Source organism: Melanotaenia boesemani, chromosome 1 (assembly GCF_017639745.1).
Source record: "Melanotaenia boesemani isolate fMelBoe1 chromosome 1, fMelBoe1.pri, whole genome shotgun sequence".
NCBI classification, from domain to species: Eukaryota; Metazoa; Chordata; class Actinopteri; order Atheriniformes; family Melanotaeniidae; genus Melanotaenia; species Melanotaenia boesemani.
In genome coordinates this window covers 26,862,893-26,883,918 of record NC_055682.1, presented here as the reverse complement: position 1 = coordinate 26,883,918, position 21,026 = coordinate 26,862,893, and the positions used below count along the sequence as shown (strand labels likewise).

General features: G+C 39.9%; 1 protein-coding gene across 4 annotated transcripts in view; it reads right to left on the bottom strand.

Moving 5' to 3' along the window:
* Window positions 1–6,289: 6,289 nt before the first annotated feature.
* The window catches only part of spata17 (spermatogenesis associated 17), a 37,090-nt gene continuing 22,353 nt past the window's right edge, over window positions 6,290–21,026 (bottom strand). For 2 of the 4 annotated variants that reach the window (XM_041988028.1, XM_041988050.1), the window contains 2 exons: window positions 20,770–20,843; window positions 6,290–6,717 (listed from right to left, as the gene is read on the bottom strand). In XM_041988028.1, coding sequence (XP_041843962.1) covers window positions 20,789–20,843 — 55 coding nt within the window. In that variant the 3' untranslated portion in view covers window positions 6,290–6,717; window positions 20,770–20,788. Of the gene's footprint in view, window positions 6,718–9,933; window positions 10,019–12,877; window positions 12,958–20,769; window positions 20,844–21,026 lie in introns of those variants that run through there. The other 2 variants (XM_041988039.1, XM_041988036.1) reach the window with 2 other exon arrangements.

Sequence of the window (21,026 nt, the reverse complement as noted above, 5' to 3'; positions counted from 1 at the left end):
TATTTCTACATCATTCCCAAATCTCTTTAGGTTTGTCTTGAGCTACAGGATATGAAATTGACTTGTAAAAAGGAGACAAGTATTCACAGTGGATTTTATCATTCAAGGTTGATTTCATTTCATTTGCTATCAGGGCTGTCTGTCTCTTTGCATGTTAAAGATATGAGGTGGGTGTACACATGTGTGTGTGTGTGTGTTATGCTACGCTTTGTGTCTGCCATTCAGCCAGCTGTACATATGTCACACAATCTCCCTTTCTATACATGGTTATATTTGACATATGCTTAACGGGGTCCAGGGGGATCGCTGGTAGCATTGCACACTTAGGTAGATGTGTGTGTGTCCCCGAGCAGCAGTCTGTGCTCCTGTACCAATCCAATGAAGTTGTCTGAGAATGACAGCTTCATTATCTTGTATGAAAGTGGGACAAATGGAGGCTTGTCTCTCTATCACTGTGTGTAAGTATGGAGACCTGAGGAAAGAAAAACCTTAACACACACATGCACCCACTGTGGGACAAGCTTCCCCATTCTTTCCTTCTTTCTTTCTTTCTTTCTTTCTTTCTTTCTTTCTTTCTTTCTTTCTTTCTTTCTTTCTTTCTTTCTTTCTTTCAATCTTTCTTTCTTTCTTTCAATCTTTCTTTCAATCTTTCTTTCTTTCTTTCTTTCTTTCTTTCTTTCTTTCTTTCTTTCTTTCTTTCTTTCTTTCTTTCTTTTTTTGGGCTCTTCAATAGCCAATCTCTTTCGCACTCCTTTTTTCCTGTGACTGTGTGTCTGCAGCTGGGACCAGTAAGTGATGACTGTGTCTAAATGTTGATCACTGGGAGATGCTCTGTTGTTCTGAAATGAGGTGGTGGGGGAGTGAATATATGAATGTTTTGGGGAGGGTGCAGACAGATGTCAAACAGTTGAAGCCCCACACAGATGTGATGACAACTCTCTTAGTAACTGAGCACCTTAGGGGGGCAAGACAGGTGTGGGTGTGTGTGTGTGTGCATGTGTGAGGCAGAGTGGGAGAAAGGGAAACAGACGTGACCTACCCCCCTTCATCCCATCCCATCTGCATCCTGACATCTGACAGGGACATCATACCAGACCAGTCCACCATTCCATGCATGTGTGTGTGGGTGTGTGGGTGTGTGTTACCTCATATCTAGTAGAAAGGTAATAGTATGTAAATGACCCCACATATGCCATCAATGAGAAGACAGGGATGGACATACACCCACCATTCTCTATCACGCACACACACTCTAATGCCCTCAGGGTTGGGGGGGTCTCGGCCCCTGTCTGATTTCTTTGGGTCAGTTTCTCACACTTCTGACAGGGTCACACACCTCTCCTCTCATTATTAACCTGCAGAAAAATGCCACACAGCCAAACACTTGAGAGTGCATATATAGGTGTATGTGAGTGATTAACTGAGATTGTGTGTGTGAGGAAAAAACTGACAAACTCTTCATGTGTATGTGGGAACGAAATTGAGACAGACAGAGATGGAGAAATAGAGGTGTGTACAGAATGTATATGGAGGTGGACAGGAAGGGAGTCACTCAGTTGTGTGTGTTATGTGTCCTCTGGGCGTTACCTATCACATTAGCAATATGACAGACTGGCCAGCCTTTTCTTTTATTTCCTGTCAGTCAAGCATATTGAGCTAACAATACCTCACTTTGAAGAGGAAAACCATTGATTACAGTTTTAACATGCTGCTCCTCCATTTTTAACAATTTAACCCCCTAACACACATCTGCAGAAATTTTCCCACAGCCATTTCCAGTTGCACATGGGCCAGTTTTTCTTTAATTTGGTCATAAAATCATGCTCAACTGCCAGAAGTTAAAAATGAAGTCATACATATTCTTTATAAAAGCTAATGGATTAAGTAAATAAATGTGTTGTCATCTCTGAGACTTTATACTGCAACAAAAGAATAACATGGTCACAAATTTGGGTTAAAAACTGTGAGACAGCAATACATTCCTAGGCTGTTGACTTGGTTAAGTGGGGCATCCATCTGATATTACTGCAATGGCAATATATGAGTAAATAAAGAGTCTGGAACAGTGTATTCCTAAGCAACAAGACACTGCAGATGAATAACATCATAAGGAAGCAACACGGCAGCTGGACATCATCATCATCATCATACTCTATACATAGAGAGAGAGGGAGATGTGGTCATATCATTTTTGAGCTTTGTGGTTTCCTGTCCACTGTCGCCTGCTGCCCCATGCTTGATTGAGATGTAGGACTGAATTGAAGAGATTTATTGTAATCCATTGTTTACTTAGCTATTTAATTATTTTTGTGAATTGTCTTATATGAACACAATTATTATAAATTGAATTATTATGGATTTAATTGGAATGCAATTGGACTACAATGAATTGTACTGAACTGTGTCTGTAAAGCACCTTGTGTTGAATTGAACTGAATTGAATTGGTGTGGACCATTGCAATTCATGTTCTGTCATAAGATCTGACTTTATCAGCAATTTCTTCCTCCAGCCTATAATTAAAAATCCTTCTTACACAAAGTTTAAGCAAAGTTCACTGGTTCCTTGGAGACACAGGCATCCCATTCTGCAATACCCCCTATGTGACCAGCAGGGATCAAAACTTTGCTCTGAAATAAAATCTGTTCTACAAATAAACATTTTACAAGTAATTACAGTTACTTAATTTCCTGTTGAAGTCAGATCAATACGGATTATAAATCTTTTTAATATTTTATGCTGCTGACTGATGACTGCCTCTTTCAGGCCTTTAAAACTTACAATCAACAGTCAGCACAATGCATACCCATATATTAAGTCAAGTTTGAATCTTTTTATATTTCGTTATAAAAAGCATCTGTACATGTGAAAAGATTAGTGGTGTATGTGTGCTTGTTTCTGCGACCCCCCAGGCTCGCTCCATCAACCTCCCTTCACCACCAGCTGTCTTCCCTCATTTACATACTCTCTCCTCCCACTAATGGAATTAGCCACAAGTTTCCTGAAGTGAGGCAACACACACACACACATACACACACACAGCTGTAGACACACTTGTGTGTGTATGTAGATGTGTGTTGTATTTGGGTTGCAGAGGTCAGTCAGAAGATTTGGATCTCACAGAGCTGTCCAAAACTACTCTTCCAAAACTATGCTTTGTTGCTCATCATGCACCATCTGAATTCTGTTAGTAAATAAAATCATAAGTCATCAACACAAAAAAAGCTAATCAGTCAGTTATACAAAAACATGACAGTCTAGTGTCTGATAAAGTACCACACCTGTTGCATAAGCAATCCAAGAATAAATGGCTCAGATCAAACATACTTTTCAAGAAATACTAATATGTCAGTTAAACCAAATAACTAACTAGTTCAACTAGAAGCTAAAGGTCCTCTGCTGTAGCTCCAGACTGTGGTGTTGGTCCACTTACCTTCAATCCATGTTCAAACTTGCCACTCCACTGGCATTGCTGTACTTTTGTGCTTCTGGACAGCTGCCCACCCAATTATTCAGAGGGCCCTGCTGTTCTTTTTGTTGACTCTGTTGCCAGGCCCCATCATGGTGGAATGAACTCCAAAATGAATTCCTGAAGATGCACTTCTCTGATAGATTTTATTGGTTGTGATAACCTTTTTTGTGTGTGTTGTCAGCACAAGTAGTGGTCTTGAGGAACACAACTGGTCTTCCATCCTTTCATCTGAGAGGGCGCTAACAAAACCATGGCAATTTGCAGCATCTTGCAGTGTTTACTCTCCTGAGCTGACTACAGATGATAGGCCAAATTTGGAAAGTTAAACATTGTCAATAGCAAGCAGGACTGTTCCTGACAGCTTATTTCAGGATCATATATTTATAGACCTTTATAACCATTAAACAGAAGGAAAACAAAAATGTAAAAAGAGATTTTGATTTTGATTAACTGATTCACTGCTGACCTACTACAAAAAGATGTTGTTTCAAGCCAAAGGTGAACTGATCTGGACAGGCTGAAAACATTTTTCTTCCTTGCCTTCCCATGACCTTGAGAAAGTTCTCTAAGACCCACTTTCACACTGCATAAATGGGTTTATCTGCCCCCTACACCTCTTCTCTTAACTTTCTCCTCTCTCCTTCTCCTCCAGTGGTGCTGTTTCCTTTTGTTTTGTCCTCCATCTCTCTGTCAGCAGATCCCCTCCATCAATACAAAACTGTCAATCACAGAAGTGACAATTGGCAGATGTCGATAAAGCGCTGAGGGTCGCCACTCTGTATATGGGCTTCAGAGCCTAAAATACTATCAGCTGCCAATACATAAACATGCATATGGCTTGTCACACACACACACACACACACACACACACACACACACACCATTTTCCCTTTGCATTCCCATCAGACTCAATGATCGCTGACACAGGAAAATTTGGTTTTGTAGCAACAAGATCAGATGAGGAAACAAAGAGCCACCCTCTGACTATTCATTGTTTAGCAGCACACACACACACACACATTATTGTACTGATAAAGGTTTTTGACACAGCCTGGAGTCACTGACACACGACTCCCCCTACTGGAGACCTATAAGACCTTTGGCAATGACATTTCAGTCCCTTGTTACACTATAACACATTAACATTCATTAATTGATTCAATCATCCATCTTTTCATTTATTCACTCCGCCCTTTCCCTGCCTTCACTTTTTCCTTCACATTCTCCTTCTTTACTTTTTTTTTTTTTTTACAGTTCTTTACTTTTCCATGTAGCTGCTAAACTTGTGTATTTTCTGACATGTTGGTGCAGATTTATATTTCTGTTTTTGTACTTAACACTGTGTACCTTTGATCAGCTATTCACATATGTGAGCATCACACTGAGAATAAACACAGAGATGACTGAGCCATGGTGGGCTTGTCCAACACATTAAAAAAACAGTGGCTGTCTTTCCACACAGGATTAAATAAAGTTAAGAGAAAATGGTTTTTACTCTGATATGACAAACACTGAAAAAAACAAACCAAAGCAGATTCGAAATGGGAGGAGACACCATTGTCTGCATTCTCATCCTTACACACATGGTGTCCATCCATATGAGAAATGTGATTACAAATGAGAGTGTGAGTGAGAGTGTGGAGTGCCACAGCTGGCATGGCATCTGGCTTGGCATATCGTCGCTCGGCCTCACCCACTGCCAGTGTGCTCTAATGTGGCTGTCGACAAGCCCATTAAGAAGCCATTACTAAATGCTCTGTCTCCGTTCCTCTTTCACATCTTATAGTGCAGACCTGAGGGAATGCCAACAACGTGAAGGAGGAGGATAAAGGAAGAGGTAAATACAAGAAAAACAGGTGAGGAAACAGAGGTCATGACAGAGCAAAAACAGCAATAGGAAGCTGTTGATTTAATAGTTATAAAGAAAAAAAAAACTTTTGTGTCACTTCTGTGACAGAGTCTAGAAGTGAAGTCTTTGAACTCATTTAAGAAAGGAGTCACAGATGAGGGAGTTCTGCCTTAGGGTAGAGGAAGGTCTGACATAAAGTCTTCACTTCCAGTAAAAGTTCAAGGTTGGGCTGAATAATTAAAGCTTTATTTTTACATAGCTAAAATGGTCTCTGAGAAAGTTTTACATTTTGACATTTAATGAAAGTTATTGTCAAGAAATTCTATATATCACATCTGAATCCATTAGAAAACAGTTAATACGGATAAAAAAAAAGTTGGGTTGTGATTCTTACAGAGTCATTTAATAAAATAGTGGCAAAAAGACCCATATTCCAACTCAAAAAAGGTAATTAATCAATAATTTTTTTTTATCAAACTCACAAGAGGACTAATCCAAACTGTTTCAGTTGTTTCGGTTATAAAGGTCTGTGAAGTATATTTTCCTGAAATAGGCTGTCAGGGACAGTGTTGATAATGTTTAAATTTCCAACCACGGCCTTTCATCTGTAGAGAAGGGGGGGGGGGGGGGGGGGGTTGGGTTCATCGTCTTGCAGTGTTTACTCTTCTGAGTTCTCTTGCCAAATTTCCCAATCAGGATTAATAAAGTACAACTAATTAATTAAAACTAAATGTCACATTTCCTTTGCACAAAGAAGTCTTCACAGTTCAGTTTGGTCCTAAATGACCCTCATCAAGCATGTAAAATACCATTTAATAAACAAATTTAATATCTCATTATCATTTTTTGCTCTGAATCATAATTTTGACACCTTATATCTTAAAATAAAAAAAAAAAAAATTATAAAAAAAATCTAAACACACACTTAATTGAATCTGATTTTATTCAGTCAGGGTGATGTAGTCCAACTTGCTCCCTTCTCATAATATAATCTTTACTCAAGCTTTGCTTACATGCACACATATTCTGTTTCTCCTGTAGCAATTCCAGGTTTGCAAACGTAGGTTAAAATATTTAATTGTGCGACTCCAAAAATCCAAACATTACCAGTGTACTGGTGTATAAGGCATTGTCTCTTTCAATGACTCATCTGTGTATCACATACTCCTTAAATTAAAAATTTTAGCACTTCACCACCGGGACCTGAATTTTGACGTGAATTTTATTAGTGAATAAACCAAGGTGTATACAGTACGAACAACAGGCACTATAACAAACACGATGTAATACATTCAAAGACTCATGTTCCTTTATTTGTACTTTCAAGCTGTGTAATGCTTTTTGCTTTGGAGTCCAGAGAAACATCCATTCCAAAGGTGTTGCAGGTGGCTTAAATGGCTGGAAGGTAGGACAGAGAAGAGGTAGAGGGATGGAGAAAAATTGGGAAAAAACATTAGAAACGGGAAAGATTACACTCATTAAATTGGGAAAAGGCCTTCAATCAAACACTTCAGAATCAATCATAAATTCATGACAATTAAAGGATGACCTTTCAACCTGGAGAGTGGTCAGCAAGATTTTATTTACATATTCTTTCTGATCTTGCACCAAATAATGGAAAATAAGTCAGTATATTAGTATGCAAAGTGGTGGTGCCAAAGTTCAGGTCGTTTATTCATATACACAATAAAATACAATCTACATTATCATTCCTTGAACATGGCAGATGAACACCTTTTGTAATACTGTTTTTGCCATTTACTGGCATTCATAAACAGGAAGGAAGATGTACATCCAATCATTATGATTCAAAAATACACTCACCAAGTTTGTGTGCAGCTGCCATGTGGACTTGTGTGTATATTACAAGGAGAGTGTGTTTGTGTGTAGAGTGGTGAATTGCTCTTTTCATAAGTGACTGTGACAGGTTTCTCATCAGGCCCTGAAGCCTCCTTGCAGTAAGAGACCATGTAGAGCACAATCTCTAAACAACGAACACACACACACACACACACACTGACGTCAGTGTACGCTGTACGGGGTAGAGTTTTCTGTAAAATTGCAGTGTGCTGGAGAAGGAGTTAGTACCACACATGTGCATGTGTTTGTGCGTCTGCACTGGCTGCTGGAACTAAGCGGGGCTCTTAATCACGGCTGTAACGGGCAACATTACCAGCAGCGGCAGCAGGCTAATGATGAATGCCCGAGTCTCCGTGCAAACCCTGACCTCCTTTTCTGCTGTGATGCACAAAAAGCTGTGGTTCTTTTACTAAAAGACACACATACACGTGCATTCAGGCGCACACGCAGGTTAAAACTTGCACTAACACATACATCTTAACAACAAAACTCTGCAGGACAAAAATAGACTGATAGATAAAAATACTTGCACGCATGCACACAGACACACCTTGAGCCTCCATGTGTGGTTTTGCAGCCAGCCTAGTTGCTCAGGGAATGCACTGTGCAGGTATTTCTGTGTGTGATGACCTTTTCTATCAACCTGCACTCTTAACTCATGACTTAGATTCCTTAGAAAGTTGTGTTAGACCCTTAAGTAAGTCCCTAAAAATATTTATCTTGAATCTGGCACTGGAAGAAGATCACAAAAGAAAGATTGAGGTTTAAATGTGAGAAAGAGCAAGATAAAGATGAGTAGCCATGAGATGAAATGTAAATGAGAGAGAAAGAAATGGAGAAATAGAAGTAAAAAGGATGAACAAGGATCCTATGATAAGAGAGACAGATGGTCAAAAGAAAAAAGAAAAACTCAACAAGAAAGATTTTGCAACCGAGGGAGTGAGTAGTTATAAACGAGTGTAAAGTTTTGATGAAGGACAAACTAATGTCAGGGACTGGGGCGGTTCGGGCTTCCAGCTCCGCGGCTACCACATGTGATCCCGCCTGTCACTCACACTCCATCGCCATGACAATCATCATAATGCCAACGCCTGGAGGCGGGGACAAGCCTGTCCTTGTAACAAACAGAACCCCTTCGCGATCTGACGCCAACAACTGCTGAGAAGATTGCACACACACACACGCTTGCACTTACACACACTAGCACACAGGAATGACAACCATCACGCAGCGAAGCCACAAATAAAAGCTCTGGCCCGCAAAAAAAAATGAAGCACGATCCGGTTTAAATTTAAAATGAAAGCTCTATTCATCAGCAACATTGATGTGATGTGATGTGCTACTGTCACCGTTTTTAGAGTGCATTGCAAGCTTTGTCAAACACATTCATAGTATATTAGGCTGCATGTGGTTGTGCATCTGTGTGTGTGTGGGCTTTCATATCAGACTATGCACCCCAACAATATATCTTCGCATATCATTCGTGAATGTGATAGACAAGTGATAGAGAAACAGAAAGACAGCCTGTGTGTGTGTGTGTGTGTGTGGAAGGGGGGGCGGGGGGGGGGGGTCTGGGTATGTGAGGTTGCGTTGGCCACAGGCTAGAGAGCAGGGACTTGTCAAACCAAGGAAGACATGGCAAACTGGACGGTGATGCCAGCCTTGTGTGACAGCTGCTTCACATACATACACATATGCAGACACATGCTGCAGCCCCCCCCCCCACCCCCCCACCACACACACACACACACACACACACACAAAAAAAATACCCTACAAACCTGCCCTGGCCCAAACTCCAGAGCTGTGAAAGCTGGGGTGCAGAAAGAAAACGAGACTGGTGGAAGCTCCCTTTAACTGGAGGCCAACTGCTGTGTGTGTGTGTGTGTGTGTGTGTGTGTGTGTGTGTGTGTGTGTGTGTGTGTGCGTCTTTGTGGTGGAGTGGGGTTCAAAGTGTCACATCAATTTGTGGCTGTGCTGTTTCTGAAAGAGGCTAACCCCACTGCCACTTAAGCTTAGCACAACAGTGAACAGCATACTGGAAGACAGGACACATACATACATCACAACGCACACATGCTTGGATACACACACAGGCCTCATCAAAACTACAAGTCTGCACAGTTTAAGCTAAGTTTTTAGGTAAAGTATTCCTTATGTGAGTAAAAGGTCAGACATGAGGACAGAGGGTGTTATGTGCTATGCAAATCCCTTAAGGTGAATTTTTGAATAGTGATATTTGACTACATCATAAAAATCTGATTTGACTTGACTTGAAAAACAGTCAGATGCAGGATACTTCATATGATGCAGCTTTTTGAAAAAACAAAACAAAACAAGACAAAAAAACAAGACATGCATTAATTAATCAGCATCAAGTGTCACAATGCATAACAAAAACACAATCTGACAACGTTTATGATTATCTAACATTGAGGAAGAAGGTGCACAAAGGTTTGAGAAATGCCTGCAGTTCACAAAAAAGGCCTTAATGCATGCTAACTATTCCAACATTTAAATGCACACACACATGCACACACAGGGTTGAGCTGAATCTAATTTTCTGCACAACTGTTAAAGCATTTGCCTCAAATTATGTTTTGTTGGGATGCCTCATTGTACCTCTGAGCCCATGAGCAGTCAACTGAGGTGGAGTTGCTGGTTAGACACCCCCAGGGGTGACCTGGGCAGGGCCCCAGACCACTTTAACCACTCGTCTCCATTAACAGGCTCCCAGATATCATTATGCTCCCTGGGGACCAGGCGTGCTCTAACCAACCATTTACCCTCTCCCTCTCTCCTCTCCCTCATGTCTGCCTCTCTCTGCCATGATGTTAGTCTATGAAAAAAGACAGCAGGGAGAGAAAATATGAGATTGATTTATTTGCTTCAGTGTTCTTTGCGATGGAGTCCTCTCCTACTCTTTCTCCTGCTTTCTCTCTCTTTCTGCAAACTGAAACCAATTAGCGGGCAGAGCACTTGTAGTGGAGAATGTAGGGCAAGCGAGGAGTAATAAAAAAGTATTGACTTTTCGGTGACTGTATGCGGCATGAAAGGGGTGCCGCGGCCTTGTCCGACATGAAAGGAGCTCCATTAATTTCACTTATTTCACCCAGGCCCCTGTCAGGAGGCCCTAATGCGTCCCAGGCACACTTCTCACATGCAGGCACTCAGACAGCGCAACACAGCTCCTGCCTGGTTACCAAATGAGTTTACATTATATATCAGAGTGACAGAGAGAGAGAGAGAGAGAGAAGTGCAGGAGAAAAGAGTCATTTCTAATTTTCTGGCTGAGACGAAAGCGAGGCCTTTCATACGTAGCTAATTTTGACCCAGCATCATGTCCTCATCTTCCTCCAGACTTGCTTTCGCCCACTTGTTCTACATTATGTAAAGGCTATAGATTTAGAATAATGTTGTTTAGAACTCGCTGTTTTTTTACATACATATGGAAAAAACATTTGAGTAAGTTTTTAGCTTTTCCAATAGCTTTTATTTAAAAATAAATATAAACTTATTTGATGATAGCATAAAATACAACAGTTTTTGCTTTTTTATATGTAAGCTGAGTAATCTTTTAATAGGCTCAGTAAATATGTGCATTTGTAAAGCATCTGCCAGTGAGTCATGAAAGTAAGAGTAAGCATAAAGTATTAATTCAAACACAATAGTGACTTGACGGTCTATCTAATAAGGACCACACTTCTCTGGAAAATTGTTCCAAGTTGTGATTAAGAAAAAACTGTTAGCAAAGACCAGCTGAGTGAACTTTTTTCATCTGGCTCTTGAGGTTGGTCTAATGCCACCGGGTAAATTTCATTCATCTTGATTTCCAGTAGCATTAAGTGTGCGTGAGAGTGTGTGTAAGCATGTGTTTGCATGTGCATGCATGCATATATGTGTATGAGACAGACACAACCCATGAGTGTCTGTAGATATGTATGTGTGTGTGAAAAAGAGTGAAGAGTGTGAGGCTATCTGCAGACAGAAACTAATCAGTGTGTGTGAGATAAGAAAGCAGCCTTTATGGTGTATGGTAATCCCCCCCCCCCCCCCCCCCCCCCCCCCCCCCAGCCTGCCACCGCCATGCATAATCACCACGACTTATTCACATGATTGATGAAATATGCGTCTGTGAAATCTGATCCACGTTTGCTATCATCCTGTTTTTCCATTCTCCCCTTTCTCTTTCCTTTACTCTCAGTCTTTTTTTTTTGTTTTCCTTTTGTCTTATTCAACCTCTCTGTGCCTCTCTGTATCTCTCCCCAGCTCTGTGGTGCCCTACGATGTTTGGAACCATGTATAAACAAGAAATTACACACACAGCATGGGGTCTTTCTTACACACACATAAACCCTGACTCAACCACCATTTGTCTCATAAGTTAGTATATGATGCATAAGACAAGAAGAAGAAGAGTAAAACTGTCTTAAGAGGAATGTGAAAAAATACTAAGGTGACAAAAAAGGGAGACAGAATAACTGTTCTGTTGTGCACTGAAAAAGACTGGCTGGATTGATGAGAAAAAACGATGAATTGATAGATAGAATTAGAAGTTTCAGAGAGCTCTCTTTGTTGAAACTCAATCACATTAATCGGGAGCAAAAGCTGCACTCACAACCAGTGAAACACACAGACAAAGATGAAAACCATGGGGGTATTTTTCGATCATTAATCAAGAGCATAATTGTTTGCTTTGAGAGCAATATTTCTGGTTTTCACGCTCAAATATCATCTTGCTCTCTCTCAAAACTATGAGCTCACACTCAGAAAGTCCCCTCTTGCTTTCAAATATATTGTTCTTCCTTCAAAGCTCTGCGCTCAGACTTGGTCTCTTTCCCTTACACTCAGACACACTCTCTGCTCTCTCAAAACTTCTGCTCTTGGATATTTTTTCCTCTCTCTTGGGTTGCTGAAAGAGCTGTCTGTCACACCTCCTCCAGCCAATAGAATACAAGATAATTTTCGAGCAAATCGTCCTCACCTTCTTCAGGGTGCGCTTGTTTTCCTTGACACAGTGACTCCACACTCTTAGCCCAGAATTGGTTTGAACATAAACTTTTTAGTAGTGACTAATTATCATTTTATGTTTTTGTATAAACAGTGTCTCATTAATAAAACAAATAAGTGTTTCTAATAGTTTTCTACATTGTGCAGTGTAATAATAATGATTGGTCAAGAAAATTCAACATGTTATGTTTCTGTCAGAGGGGGCGGGGCTATTTTCAAAACTCAACATATCTGGACCACAAAGGCTCATGGGAGATGCAGATTCAGCTGAAATTTAACCTGTTTTTTTATTGCTGTGCTATAAATTTGAATCATGTGCTTTAATTCCTGTGTTATGTTAACAATTAGACAATGTTATAAAGTTTGTCCTGCTTTGAATTTTAAACTTGGCACCATGAATGAAAAAGACAGTACAGGAAAAGAAACCCACCACCAGTGACTGCTGAAAAATAATCAATAATCTTACATTATTATAGAAAATTATAGCCATAATCTTTATCACTTAGCTCAATTTAAATTAGCTTTACTTTATTACTGCATCATGTTTCAAACAACATAAACAAAAAAAGGCTAAACTGTTACTAAAAACTATGGGTTATATTTTACTGCAATAGACTGGTGACCTGTCCAGGGTGTACCCTGCATCTCACCTGCTAATTGCTGGGATAGGCTCCAGCTTCACTGCAACCCTGAATTGGACTAAGTGGTATAGAAAAAGGATGGATGGTGGTAGAACTTCTGTTCAGTCCATATCATGCTCCATAGCTCCTACAGCACAGCAACATTGTAATCCACCATTATTGTAGTTCTTGGTGGGGCCTACAGCGTTTTTATTTCAGGAAAGATGCGTATGTGTTGTAAACACAGAAACTAATCTGTAGGGTTTATAGATTTATTCTCTTTGGGACCTGGTTTAAAAATTAGTTTCCCAGCCCCTAAAACGCCAGTTCCATGGTGATGAAATATTTAAATGATAAAATACTTCAGAGGATAAACATGGACGTGGCCTAAAGGCAGTGAAACGGCAGGATAATAAGGTACTTGAGCAAAACCAAAATAAAAGTTTCAACCGACTAAAAGACTGACAAAGTAAAACTTAGGGAGACATACAGACACAGGATAGACAAGGATCTGGCAATGAACAAATTAAATCAAGGACTACTTATACAGGGGGAGCTAGTTAAAAATAAGGAGCCTGTTTGACAATCTTTAACTTAAGACCAGGTGTGACATGTACATGAAGTGAGCACAAGGAAAACAAGGCAAGGGAGTTTATTTGTATAGCACATTTCATGTACAGGACAATTCAAAGTGCTTTACATACAACAAAAGCATTACAGATATTAAGAAATATTAAGAAACAACAGGAAACAAGAGACAAGGACTAAACCAAAACCAAAACCACACATGCAGAAACCCGACAAGAACTAAACAAAAGACCATGACAAACAAGCTTTTTTGGTTTACCATCTCATTTTTGCTTGTCACTAATCATCATACAATATAATCCATAGTGACCCATATCCCGTGAAATTCCCTATTCAGATTTCTCAGTAAATCTGTATGGATGGATGGGTTATATATTACTGTCTTCTCAGTTAGGCATTTATTCAGGTTATGCTATAAGAACAAAAAGACGCTCAGAGCAAGAAATCCAAACTTAAGATAAGGGTTAGTTTATTTTTTAAACAAACTTTGTTGTTGCCTTACCAGATGACTGTACTCTGAGACAAAAGACCATCATTTTTGGCATAGTCCCACCAAAAAATAATGCTCCACAAATCATTGCCATAACAACAGAAGTGTGTCCATTTTCAACTCACCAAACAAAAGAGGGTTAACGTAAAGATATTTTTTAAAGATCCGATAAAGTAAACTGGTCCCTGAAGCATAAAATAGGGAGAAGCTATGTGTGAGAGACAAAGCCTGGGAAGACAGTTTCAACTAGGACTTTGATTTGGGTTGAGAGTAGGCACTGGGGGAAGGCGGGGGCTGAGACTGAGGGTAAGATTAAGACTGGGGCTGCGGCTGGTGAATTAAGGCCCGAAGCCTCGGGGTGCTATTACACATCTATAATGAGAAACGGAGAAGAGGGAGGCTTGTCTTTGCACCTCGGCACACCTCAGATTAAATATGCACAATTCCCATGCAAAACGGGACATGAACAGCCGGGACCAGCATTGCTGTCTAATTCCCTGTGCTGGAGTTGTTTCAGCTAGGGTTAACAGGCTCATCAGTCAACACAGGCTGCTTTGCACAGGACATCAAAGCCATTTGCAGGTTTAAGTGTTTTTGATTGCTACCTTTTCCAGATTCCACTGTAACCCCCCGTTTTTGTCCCACAACCAGCACCATGCACACTTTCAGGCTAACCTGTGGACATATGAGCCAGTAATAAGACACATGCAGACATGAACTTATATGTACCAACTAATTGTAGGGATGAAAGAGAAAAGGTGTGGCTTTTACATGTAAATCAAGCAGCACACAAACACACCTGGACAAACAAGACTCAGACACAGTGACACCCTTTTTTACATGTACACAGCTGGTAGCACTAAGACACATACACACAGAGAGATTTAAAAACATCTTCTGTTTGCATTCAGTTTTTGACCGCAAAACACTCATGTAATGTATTCTATCTACTGTATCCTCAGTGTCCGTCTACACCTTAGATTCAACACAATCTATTTGCATTTCTCAGCCAGTTTTGACTTATATCACCAACACACTACCGTATGAGAGGGTTGTCATGTTTCCAAAGTATGTCTGTGTATGTATTGTGCACTCAGCTCATATCAACTCATTTGATAGGTGTGTGAAAAAAAGGTTGCTGGTAGGAACTGTGCACGAGGTAGAGAGAGGAAAGAAGTTGTGTGCACATAAATAAGACAACAAAGCAAAGATGGAGTGATGGCAGGCGAAAAAGATAGAAAGTGATTATACCACGCTACATGCAGTATGGTTCAGTGGAGCATATCTGCACAGGGACAGGCAGTACATTAAAGTAGAGACATCCCTATCAAGCTTGTCTGCCTGCTTTTTCTTACATCCATGTACCATACACACGGAGAGGAAAACATCTGCATAGAGTAAAAAAACAGGCTTCCATTCAGATATCACCTTAGAAACACTATGAGGCCACTGCATTTAGTTTTCAGGGGTGTTGTGTTGTTCTGTGCATTAAGGGAAACCTAGTTACCTAAATCGACTTTTTGGGAAAAGGAGTATCAGAAAATTATATGAGCAACTAACTCTACTACTCATCCAACCAAACTAAGGCAAAAACTGAATCGCTGACTTGTCATCCATTTTTATATATGGCTTTAAAAATGAACTAGACCCAAATTCAGTAAATAAGTTTAAAGAATTAGTCTGAGGTTCCTCAAAATAATCTGGTCAAGTAAGGTCCAAAAGCTTTGGACATAAATAACAGTCTAACGTCATTCATTCTCTTAGGTTACATACTAATAATTTAATATAGACTGTCCATTTAATATTATGCTGTCTGCACTTGCTCCTTATTGTTACTCTGTAGGCTGGCCTCATAGTGCAAAATGCCACAGTAATGGAAGCACAGTGTTGGGTTAATTGATAAATCTGAGGTCCTGAGAGGGAAGGAGTGTGGCAGGGGGAATGTTTTATGGCTGTGCAAATGAAGGGGCTGCAGAGTTTTACACAAGCTGTAAAATGGTTATGGAGAATTAGCATTCCTTATTTCTCAGTGCAGTAACAGACATTAATGCAACAGAGCCAGATAGATGTGTGGTCTTCACATCCACACACACATAAAGGCTGGACATAGAGGTTGGGCATTTGTTGCCCCTGCCCCACCTGATTCCATTGTTTCTGCTTGTGGCCTATTTCAGAGAAAGTATTAATTGCTAATGAATACTGTTCTCATTAAAAACATCCTTCATACATCAGCTGTATGCAATATGGTGATATATCACAAATGAGGCCATTAATGGTGGGCCACTGAGTGTGTATATGTGAAGACACATTCCCTTTCACTGTTGCCTAAAGCTTCACATCCACAATGCCATTATAAAGCCACCCCATAGTAAGGTAGCTGGGAGGGGGCTACGGTGCTTTTGGTGAATATACATAAAAGCTGGAACATTAGTGGACTAGCATTCAGGAGTATATATGTTAATTCAGAAGCAACGGTCTCCATGTATGCATTTATTTAATTGTATGCATCTTTTAGTGTGTCTTCAAGTGTATATGTTTGGGAGAGAAAGGATCTTTGGGCAAATGTGAGCTCTGTATTAATGCAAGTTGGTTCTGATCAGATGCTAGCTTTGGAAAGTTGTGACGGATGTCAGTCTAATGCGAGGGGAAGGAAAGGCTTGAAGCACACAGAGACACAGACGTGACCACTCACTGTAGTGGACTTGATTAGCACGTAGCCTCCTAATTAGCTATCCTCTATGGTTACAGGCAGGACCACTGGTGACATGGCTAATAACACAACCACAAAATTAGCATTAACAAAGAGGGCTTTCCCATATTTGCATTTGAAATTAGTCAGAAGCTAGAAATATTTTACGGTATTTTATCCTACAAGAGACATTGTGCTGCCAGTGTTACACTTTCTACCTCCTACTTTGGGCATTGTTCACTCACAAAACCTTCAGTAAGATTTAAAACCAAATAACTTGGTAAAAAATTACAGTGAGTGCATAAAATCATCTTGGGTAGGAGAGCACTCGGTGTCAGTGCTGTCTGATTAGCATCCTAATGAAAGTTTACCTTCATTAATTGATGATTTTCAGCGTTATTCTGCTGCAGATTTTTTTAAGTGCTGTTAAAATAAAGAACTTTTGGACTTCCACTCTTCACATTAAATGAATATCAAATGAAACTTAGTTTCTTTTACACGTGGTTGCTCACCTTTAGTCTTCTACACACACAGTTTATCTCTTTATCAGTTTGTTTCTTTAATATTTTTTAAAATCTAATCATTATCAGCATCACTTTGCAGATGTGAGGGGGTCTCTTGGTGCAATGATTTCCAAATGAGTGTTAGTAGTACTTCAAAAGTCAGATAAGAGATGTGAAATGAGTAAAAGGAAAAGCTGCTGAAGGAAAATATGAGATGTACAAAGTTACATTTTGGTTGGGAATACAGATGGGGAGTTTAAGGACACACAAAGTATGAGCCAAAAAAAGAGGAAACCTTTTCATAGCCCCTCTTCACAAGGTCTCTAAGGACCCAGATAAGTTGGAATCGGCACCTGTCTGATTGTGTGAGGATAATATGTGTAATTTCTGATATGCTGGGCCACATTTACACTGACAGTGTTACACTGACTGTCTTCCTGTGACCCAGATGGCTAAGGTAAATAAAGGTCCAGGAGTCATGGGCTATTTCTAGGGCTTGTTTTGGACTGCGGGTACTGTGTACATACTGCCAAGAGTTGTGATGGTCAAGCCAAAGAGCTAGAGTCTGGAAGTAGAAAAAAAAGGGGGCTATGTTAATGATGAGGCTTTAGGGTGTGTAGAGAGGCTGAAGCCAGGCTTAGGGTTATTACAAACAGGGCTAGGTAATGTGGCAGAGGCTGGGGTTGGAAAATAATTAAGAGCATGGCTGGATAGCATAGCTAGACAATGTGGCTTGGGGGAGGCTGGCGGGGCATGGTATGAAGATGATGAGTACCAGGGTTGAGCTGTCCACTCCACTGGCCCTGTGAGCTGTGACAAGAAGCTCTTCTGGCTGCAACTGTAGCTGGCGGTGATGCCAATGATAGGACTAACGCACTAATTACCACAGAGTGAGAGGAGAGAGAGTAAACAGAGGTAGAGAGATACAGAAAACATTAAGCTTTGAACAGAGATGAGATGGGGTAAATCTCAGCTTTGATGAGTTCTGAGTGACAGCAATGTGACAAGCCTGGGCTAAGGACAGGCAGCACTGTCTTTAACATCATATTCAACTATTCCACAAAGCAGTCTGTCAGAATAAGGAGGAAAGGTTGCAAGCATTTCACAAGAAGACATGTACCAAAACATATAAATACATGCATACTTTTTTCTAGTTTTTATACCATCTGTACTGCAAATCTAAACGTGTTCACGTGTAAGCAGTAATATAAAATTCTGATCTGATATAAAGTTGTCTTATTAAACATGCGTTAGTGTTGTTGGTCCATTTTAAGATACAAGTTGAAGCCTAAACATGATTTTACACATCTAAAGTAGCCATTGTAAGAGTCACAAAGTTACCTCCACTCCACTCCACTCCACTCCACTCCAATCCAGCTTTATTTATAGAGCACTTTTAAAACAACATAGCTGACCAAAGTGCTGTACGTAGCCTTAGGCTTAACAACTATTCCAGATATCATACTGAACAATAAAAGTAACGACTGCTTGGTGATATCCAACTTCCAGTATGACAACAGCACTCTGAGGTGTTTTGTAGACGCCATAGCTATCTCTTAATATCACTGCACAATGCCTCTAGTTATTGCTTTCACTAACTTTTTCTTTGAAACATTGATTACCTCTATCTATTACAAAAATAGCTTTAATGCACCTACTCATTACCTGAGGACAGTTATATTAGCAAACCATCCATCATTAAAACATTTAGGTTTCAAACTAGCAGTGCTTAAAACAGCACATATATTTAATATTCAATTTTCATGACAAATAAGGAAACACTATTGTGTCATTTCAATGAATACAGAGCACATTAATGTTATACACACTTTAATGCGTCACAGCCATAATCACAACAACCAAAGTGCTACAGCCACAGATTGACTAGCATGTCATACCATGGACAGAGTTGTAATCGCAACTGCAGATTGTCTCAATCAGCCTTGACAGCAGGCAGTTATAGGCCTAATGGCATGGTGTAGGGAGCTCTGTTAACTGGCTTAATCTATCGAGTTACAGTATAGTGATACAGATTTGCCACTGAGCAACCACAGCTTAATGCAGAATCATGCTGTGGGTTCAACTTGTAGGAGGTAATTACAGAGTCTCAATCATGACATGACATATAATGCTATCATAATATCTCAGAGTTCCTCTACTGAGAGCAGGTAATATAAAATAATGCTAAAGGACATAAAATGTTTCCGATCTAGGCCTTATAGGGAATCTGTAGACTTTCAGTGCAATAAAGCTGTCTGTCTGTAGGGTTGGCACTTTGTGGTGATTTTTGATCAGAACGTTGAGCTACAGTGTACCTAATTGCTAGAAGTTTGGCAGTGCAGGTGTAATTTTCCTTTGTCATCCATGACGATCTACAGCCTCACCACTAAAATTGAATTTCACAAACTGCATGATGTTTGTAAAATGCACCGAGCTAAACTGATCTTACTCTCTGCTGTCAGCTGGAGGAGTCCCCATTCACCCACCCACTCACTCCTTATACTTATTTATCTCCACTTCCTGGGGCCGTGTTAGTTCATTCCCCTGTCACTGTTCTTTTCTTGCTCCTTTCTCTCTTTCTCTCTCTCTCTCACTTGTTTCATTTTTCGTTTCCGGGCAATTGGGTCTGGGAGCTGATGGTGAGGAGTAAGAGATTGGGGTGGAGCTGCTGGGAACTTTGTACTTGTGTGCATGGGTGTGTGTGCGTGCCCTCATTTATATACATATATATATATATATATATATATATGTGTGTGTGTGTGTGTGTGTGTGTGTGTGTGTGTGTGTGTGGGGAAGTGAGCTAATAAAGGACAGTGATCCATGAAAGGCCTTGAGCAAAGACACAGTCAATTACCTAATGCCTGGACTGGACTGCAAGGCCCATGCACACACATTCAGTCACACTCACACACATTCATGCATACACCTCATTTAGGTATACATGTAGAGCAGGCAGTGGAAGGCATAGCTGGGAACTGGGTGTAACTGTGTGGGTGTACATATGTGTGATGGAGAGCGACAATTTATTAAATTGCTGTCACTTTTGACAAATTTGTGTAACGCCAGTTGAAAGGTTTAGGCTGCACTGCTTCTACATTTTTTTCAATCTTTTCTTCAAGGAAAGCATTATATATCTTCCGGCCCAAACCCAGGAAAATTCATGAACCCATGACTGCCACAAGCCTGCACGAGCAGCAAGCAGCATCTGAAGTAGCTTCATGAGCAAGTTTCGCATTTGGGATTTACATCCAACTCTAATTAACTTTTACACTAACTGGTTACACATTACTACAAGCTTACAGCATATATAAAAGCTAAGTTACCTCCTTTTTATTTAATTTAATAAATCTTTAATGATGAAACTCATCTCCATATGCAGCAGCTTGAAATACATATATCATATGCAGCTATGTTTACACATTTTCATTACTTCCTATCACACACACTGGACTTCTGTTTGTGTGTTTTCCTTATTGAAATATTTTTGTGATGCTGCAGCAAAAAATGAAACTATAAGTGTGTTTTCACCATAATTTTAAATATTAATAATGCCTTTCATGTTATTTACACTTATATGTTTATGTTTTCATTGCAATTATTTTTTTTACATGAATATCCACAGGAGGGATGCAAGTGCCCTGCTGGCTGAACATTATGATGCAAAAACCAGTGTATGTGTGTAGAGGTTACCTTCTCTGAAAGTTGGCGTCTATTTAAAAGAAGGACTGCTGTGACTCATATGGTGGAGAACACTTCCAGTTCCTCTGATAATGAAAAGCAAAGAAATAAGTTGAAGATTAGTAGAGATTAATTTTAAAAATGAGCATGAATTTTTAACAAGGATAAACTAAATATTAAATGAAAAGAAATACACTGATAAGACAAAAAGTGTAAAATTGTAAAACAAAAATACACATGTCCATGGCCATTTAATTGCAATAGTAGAA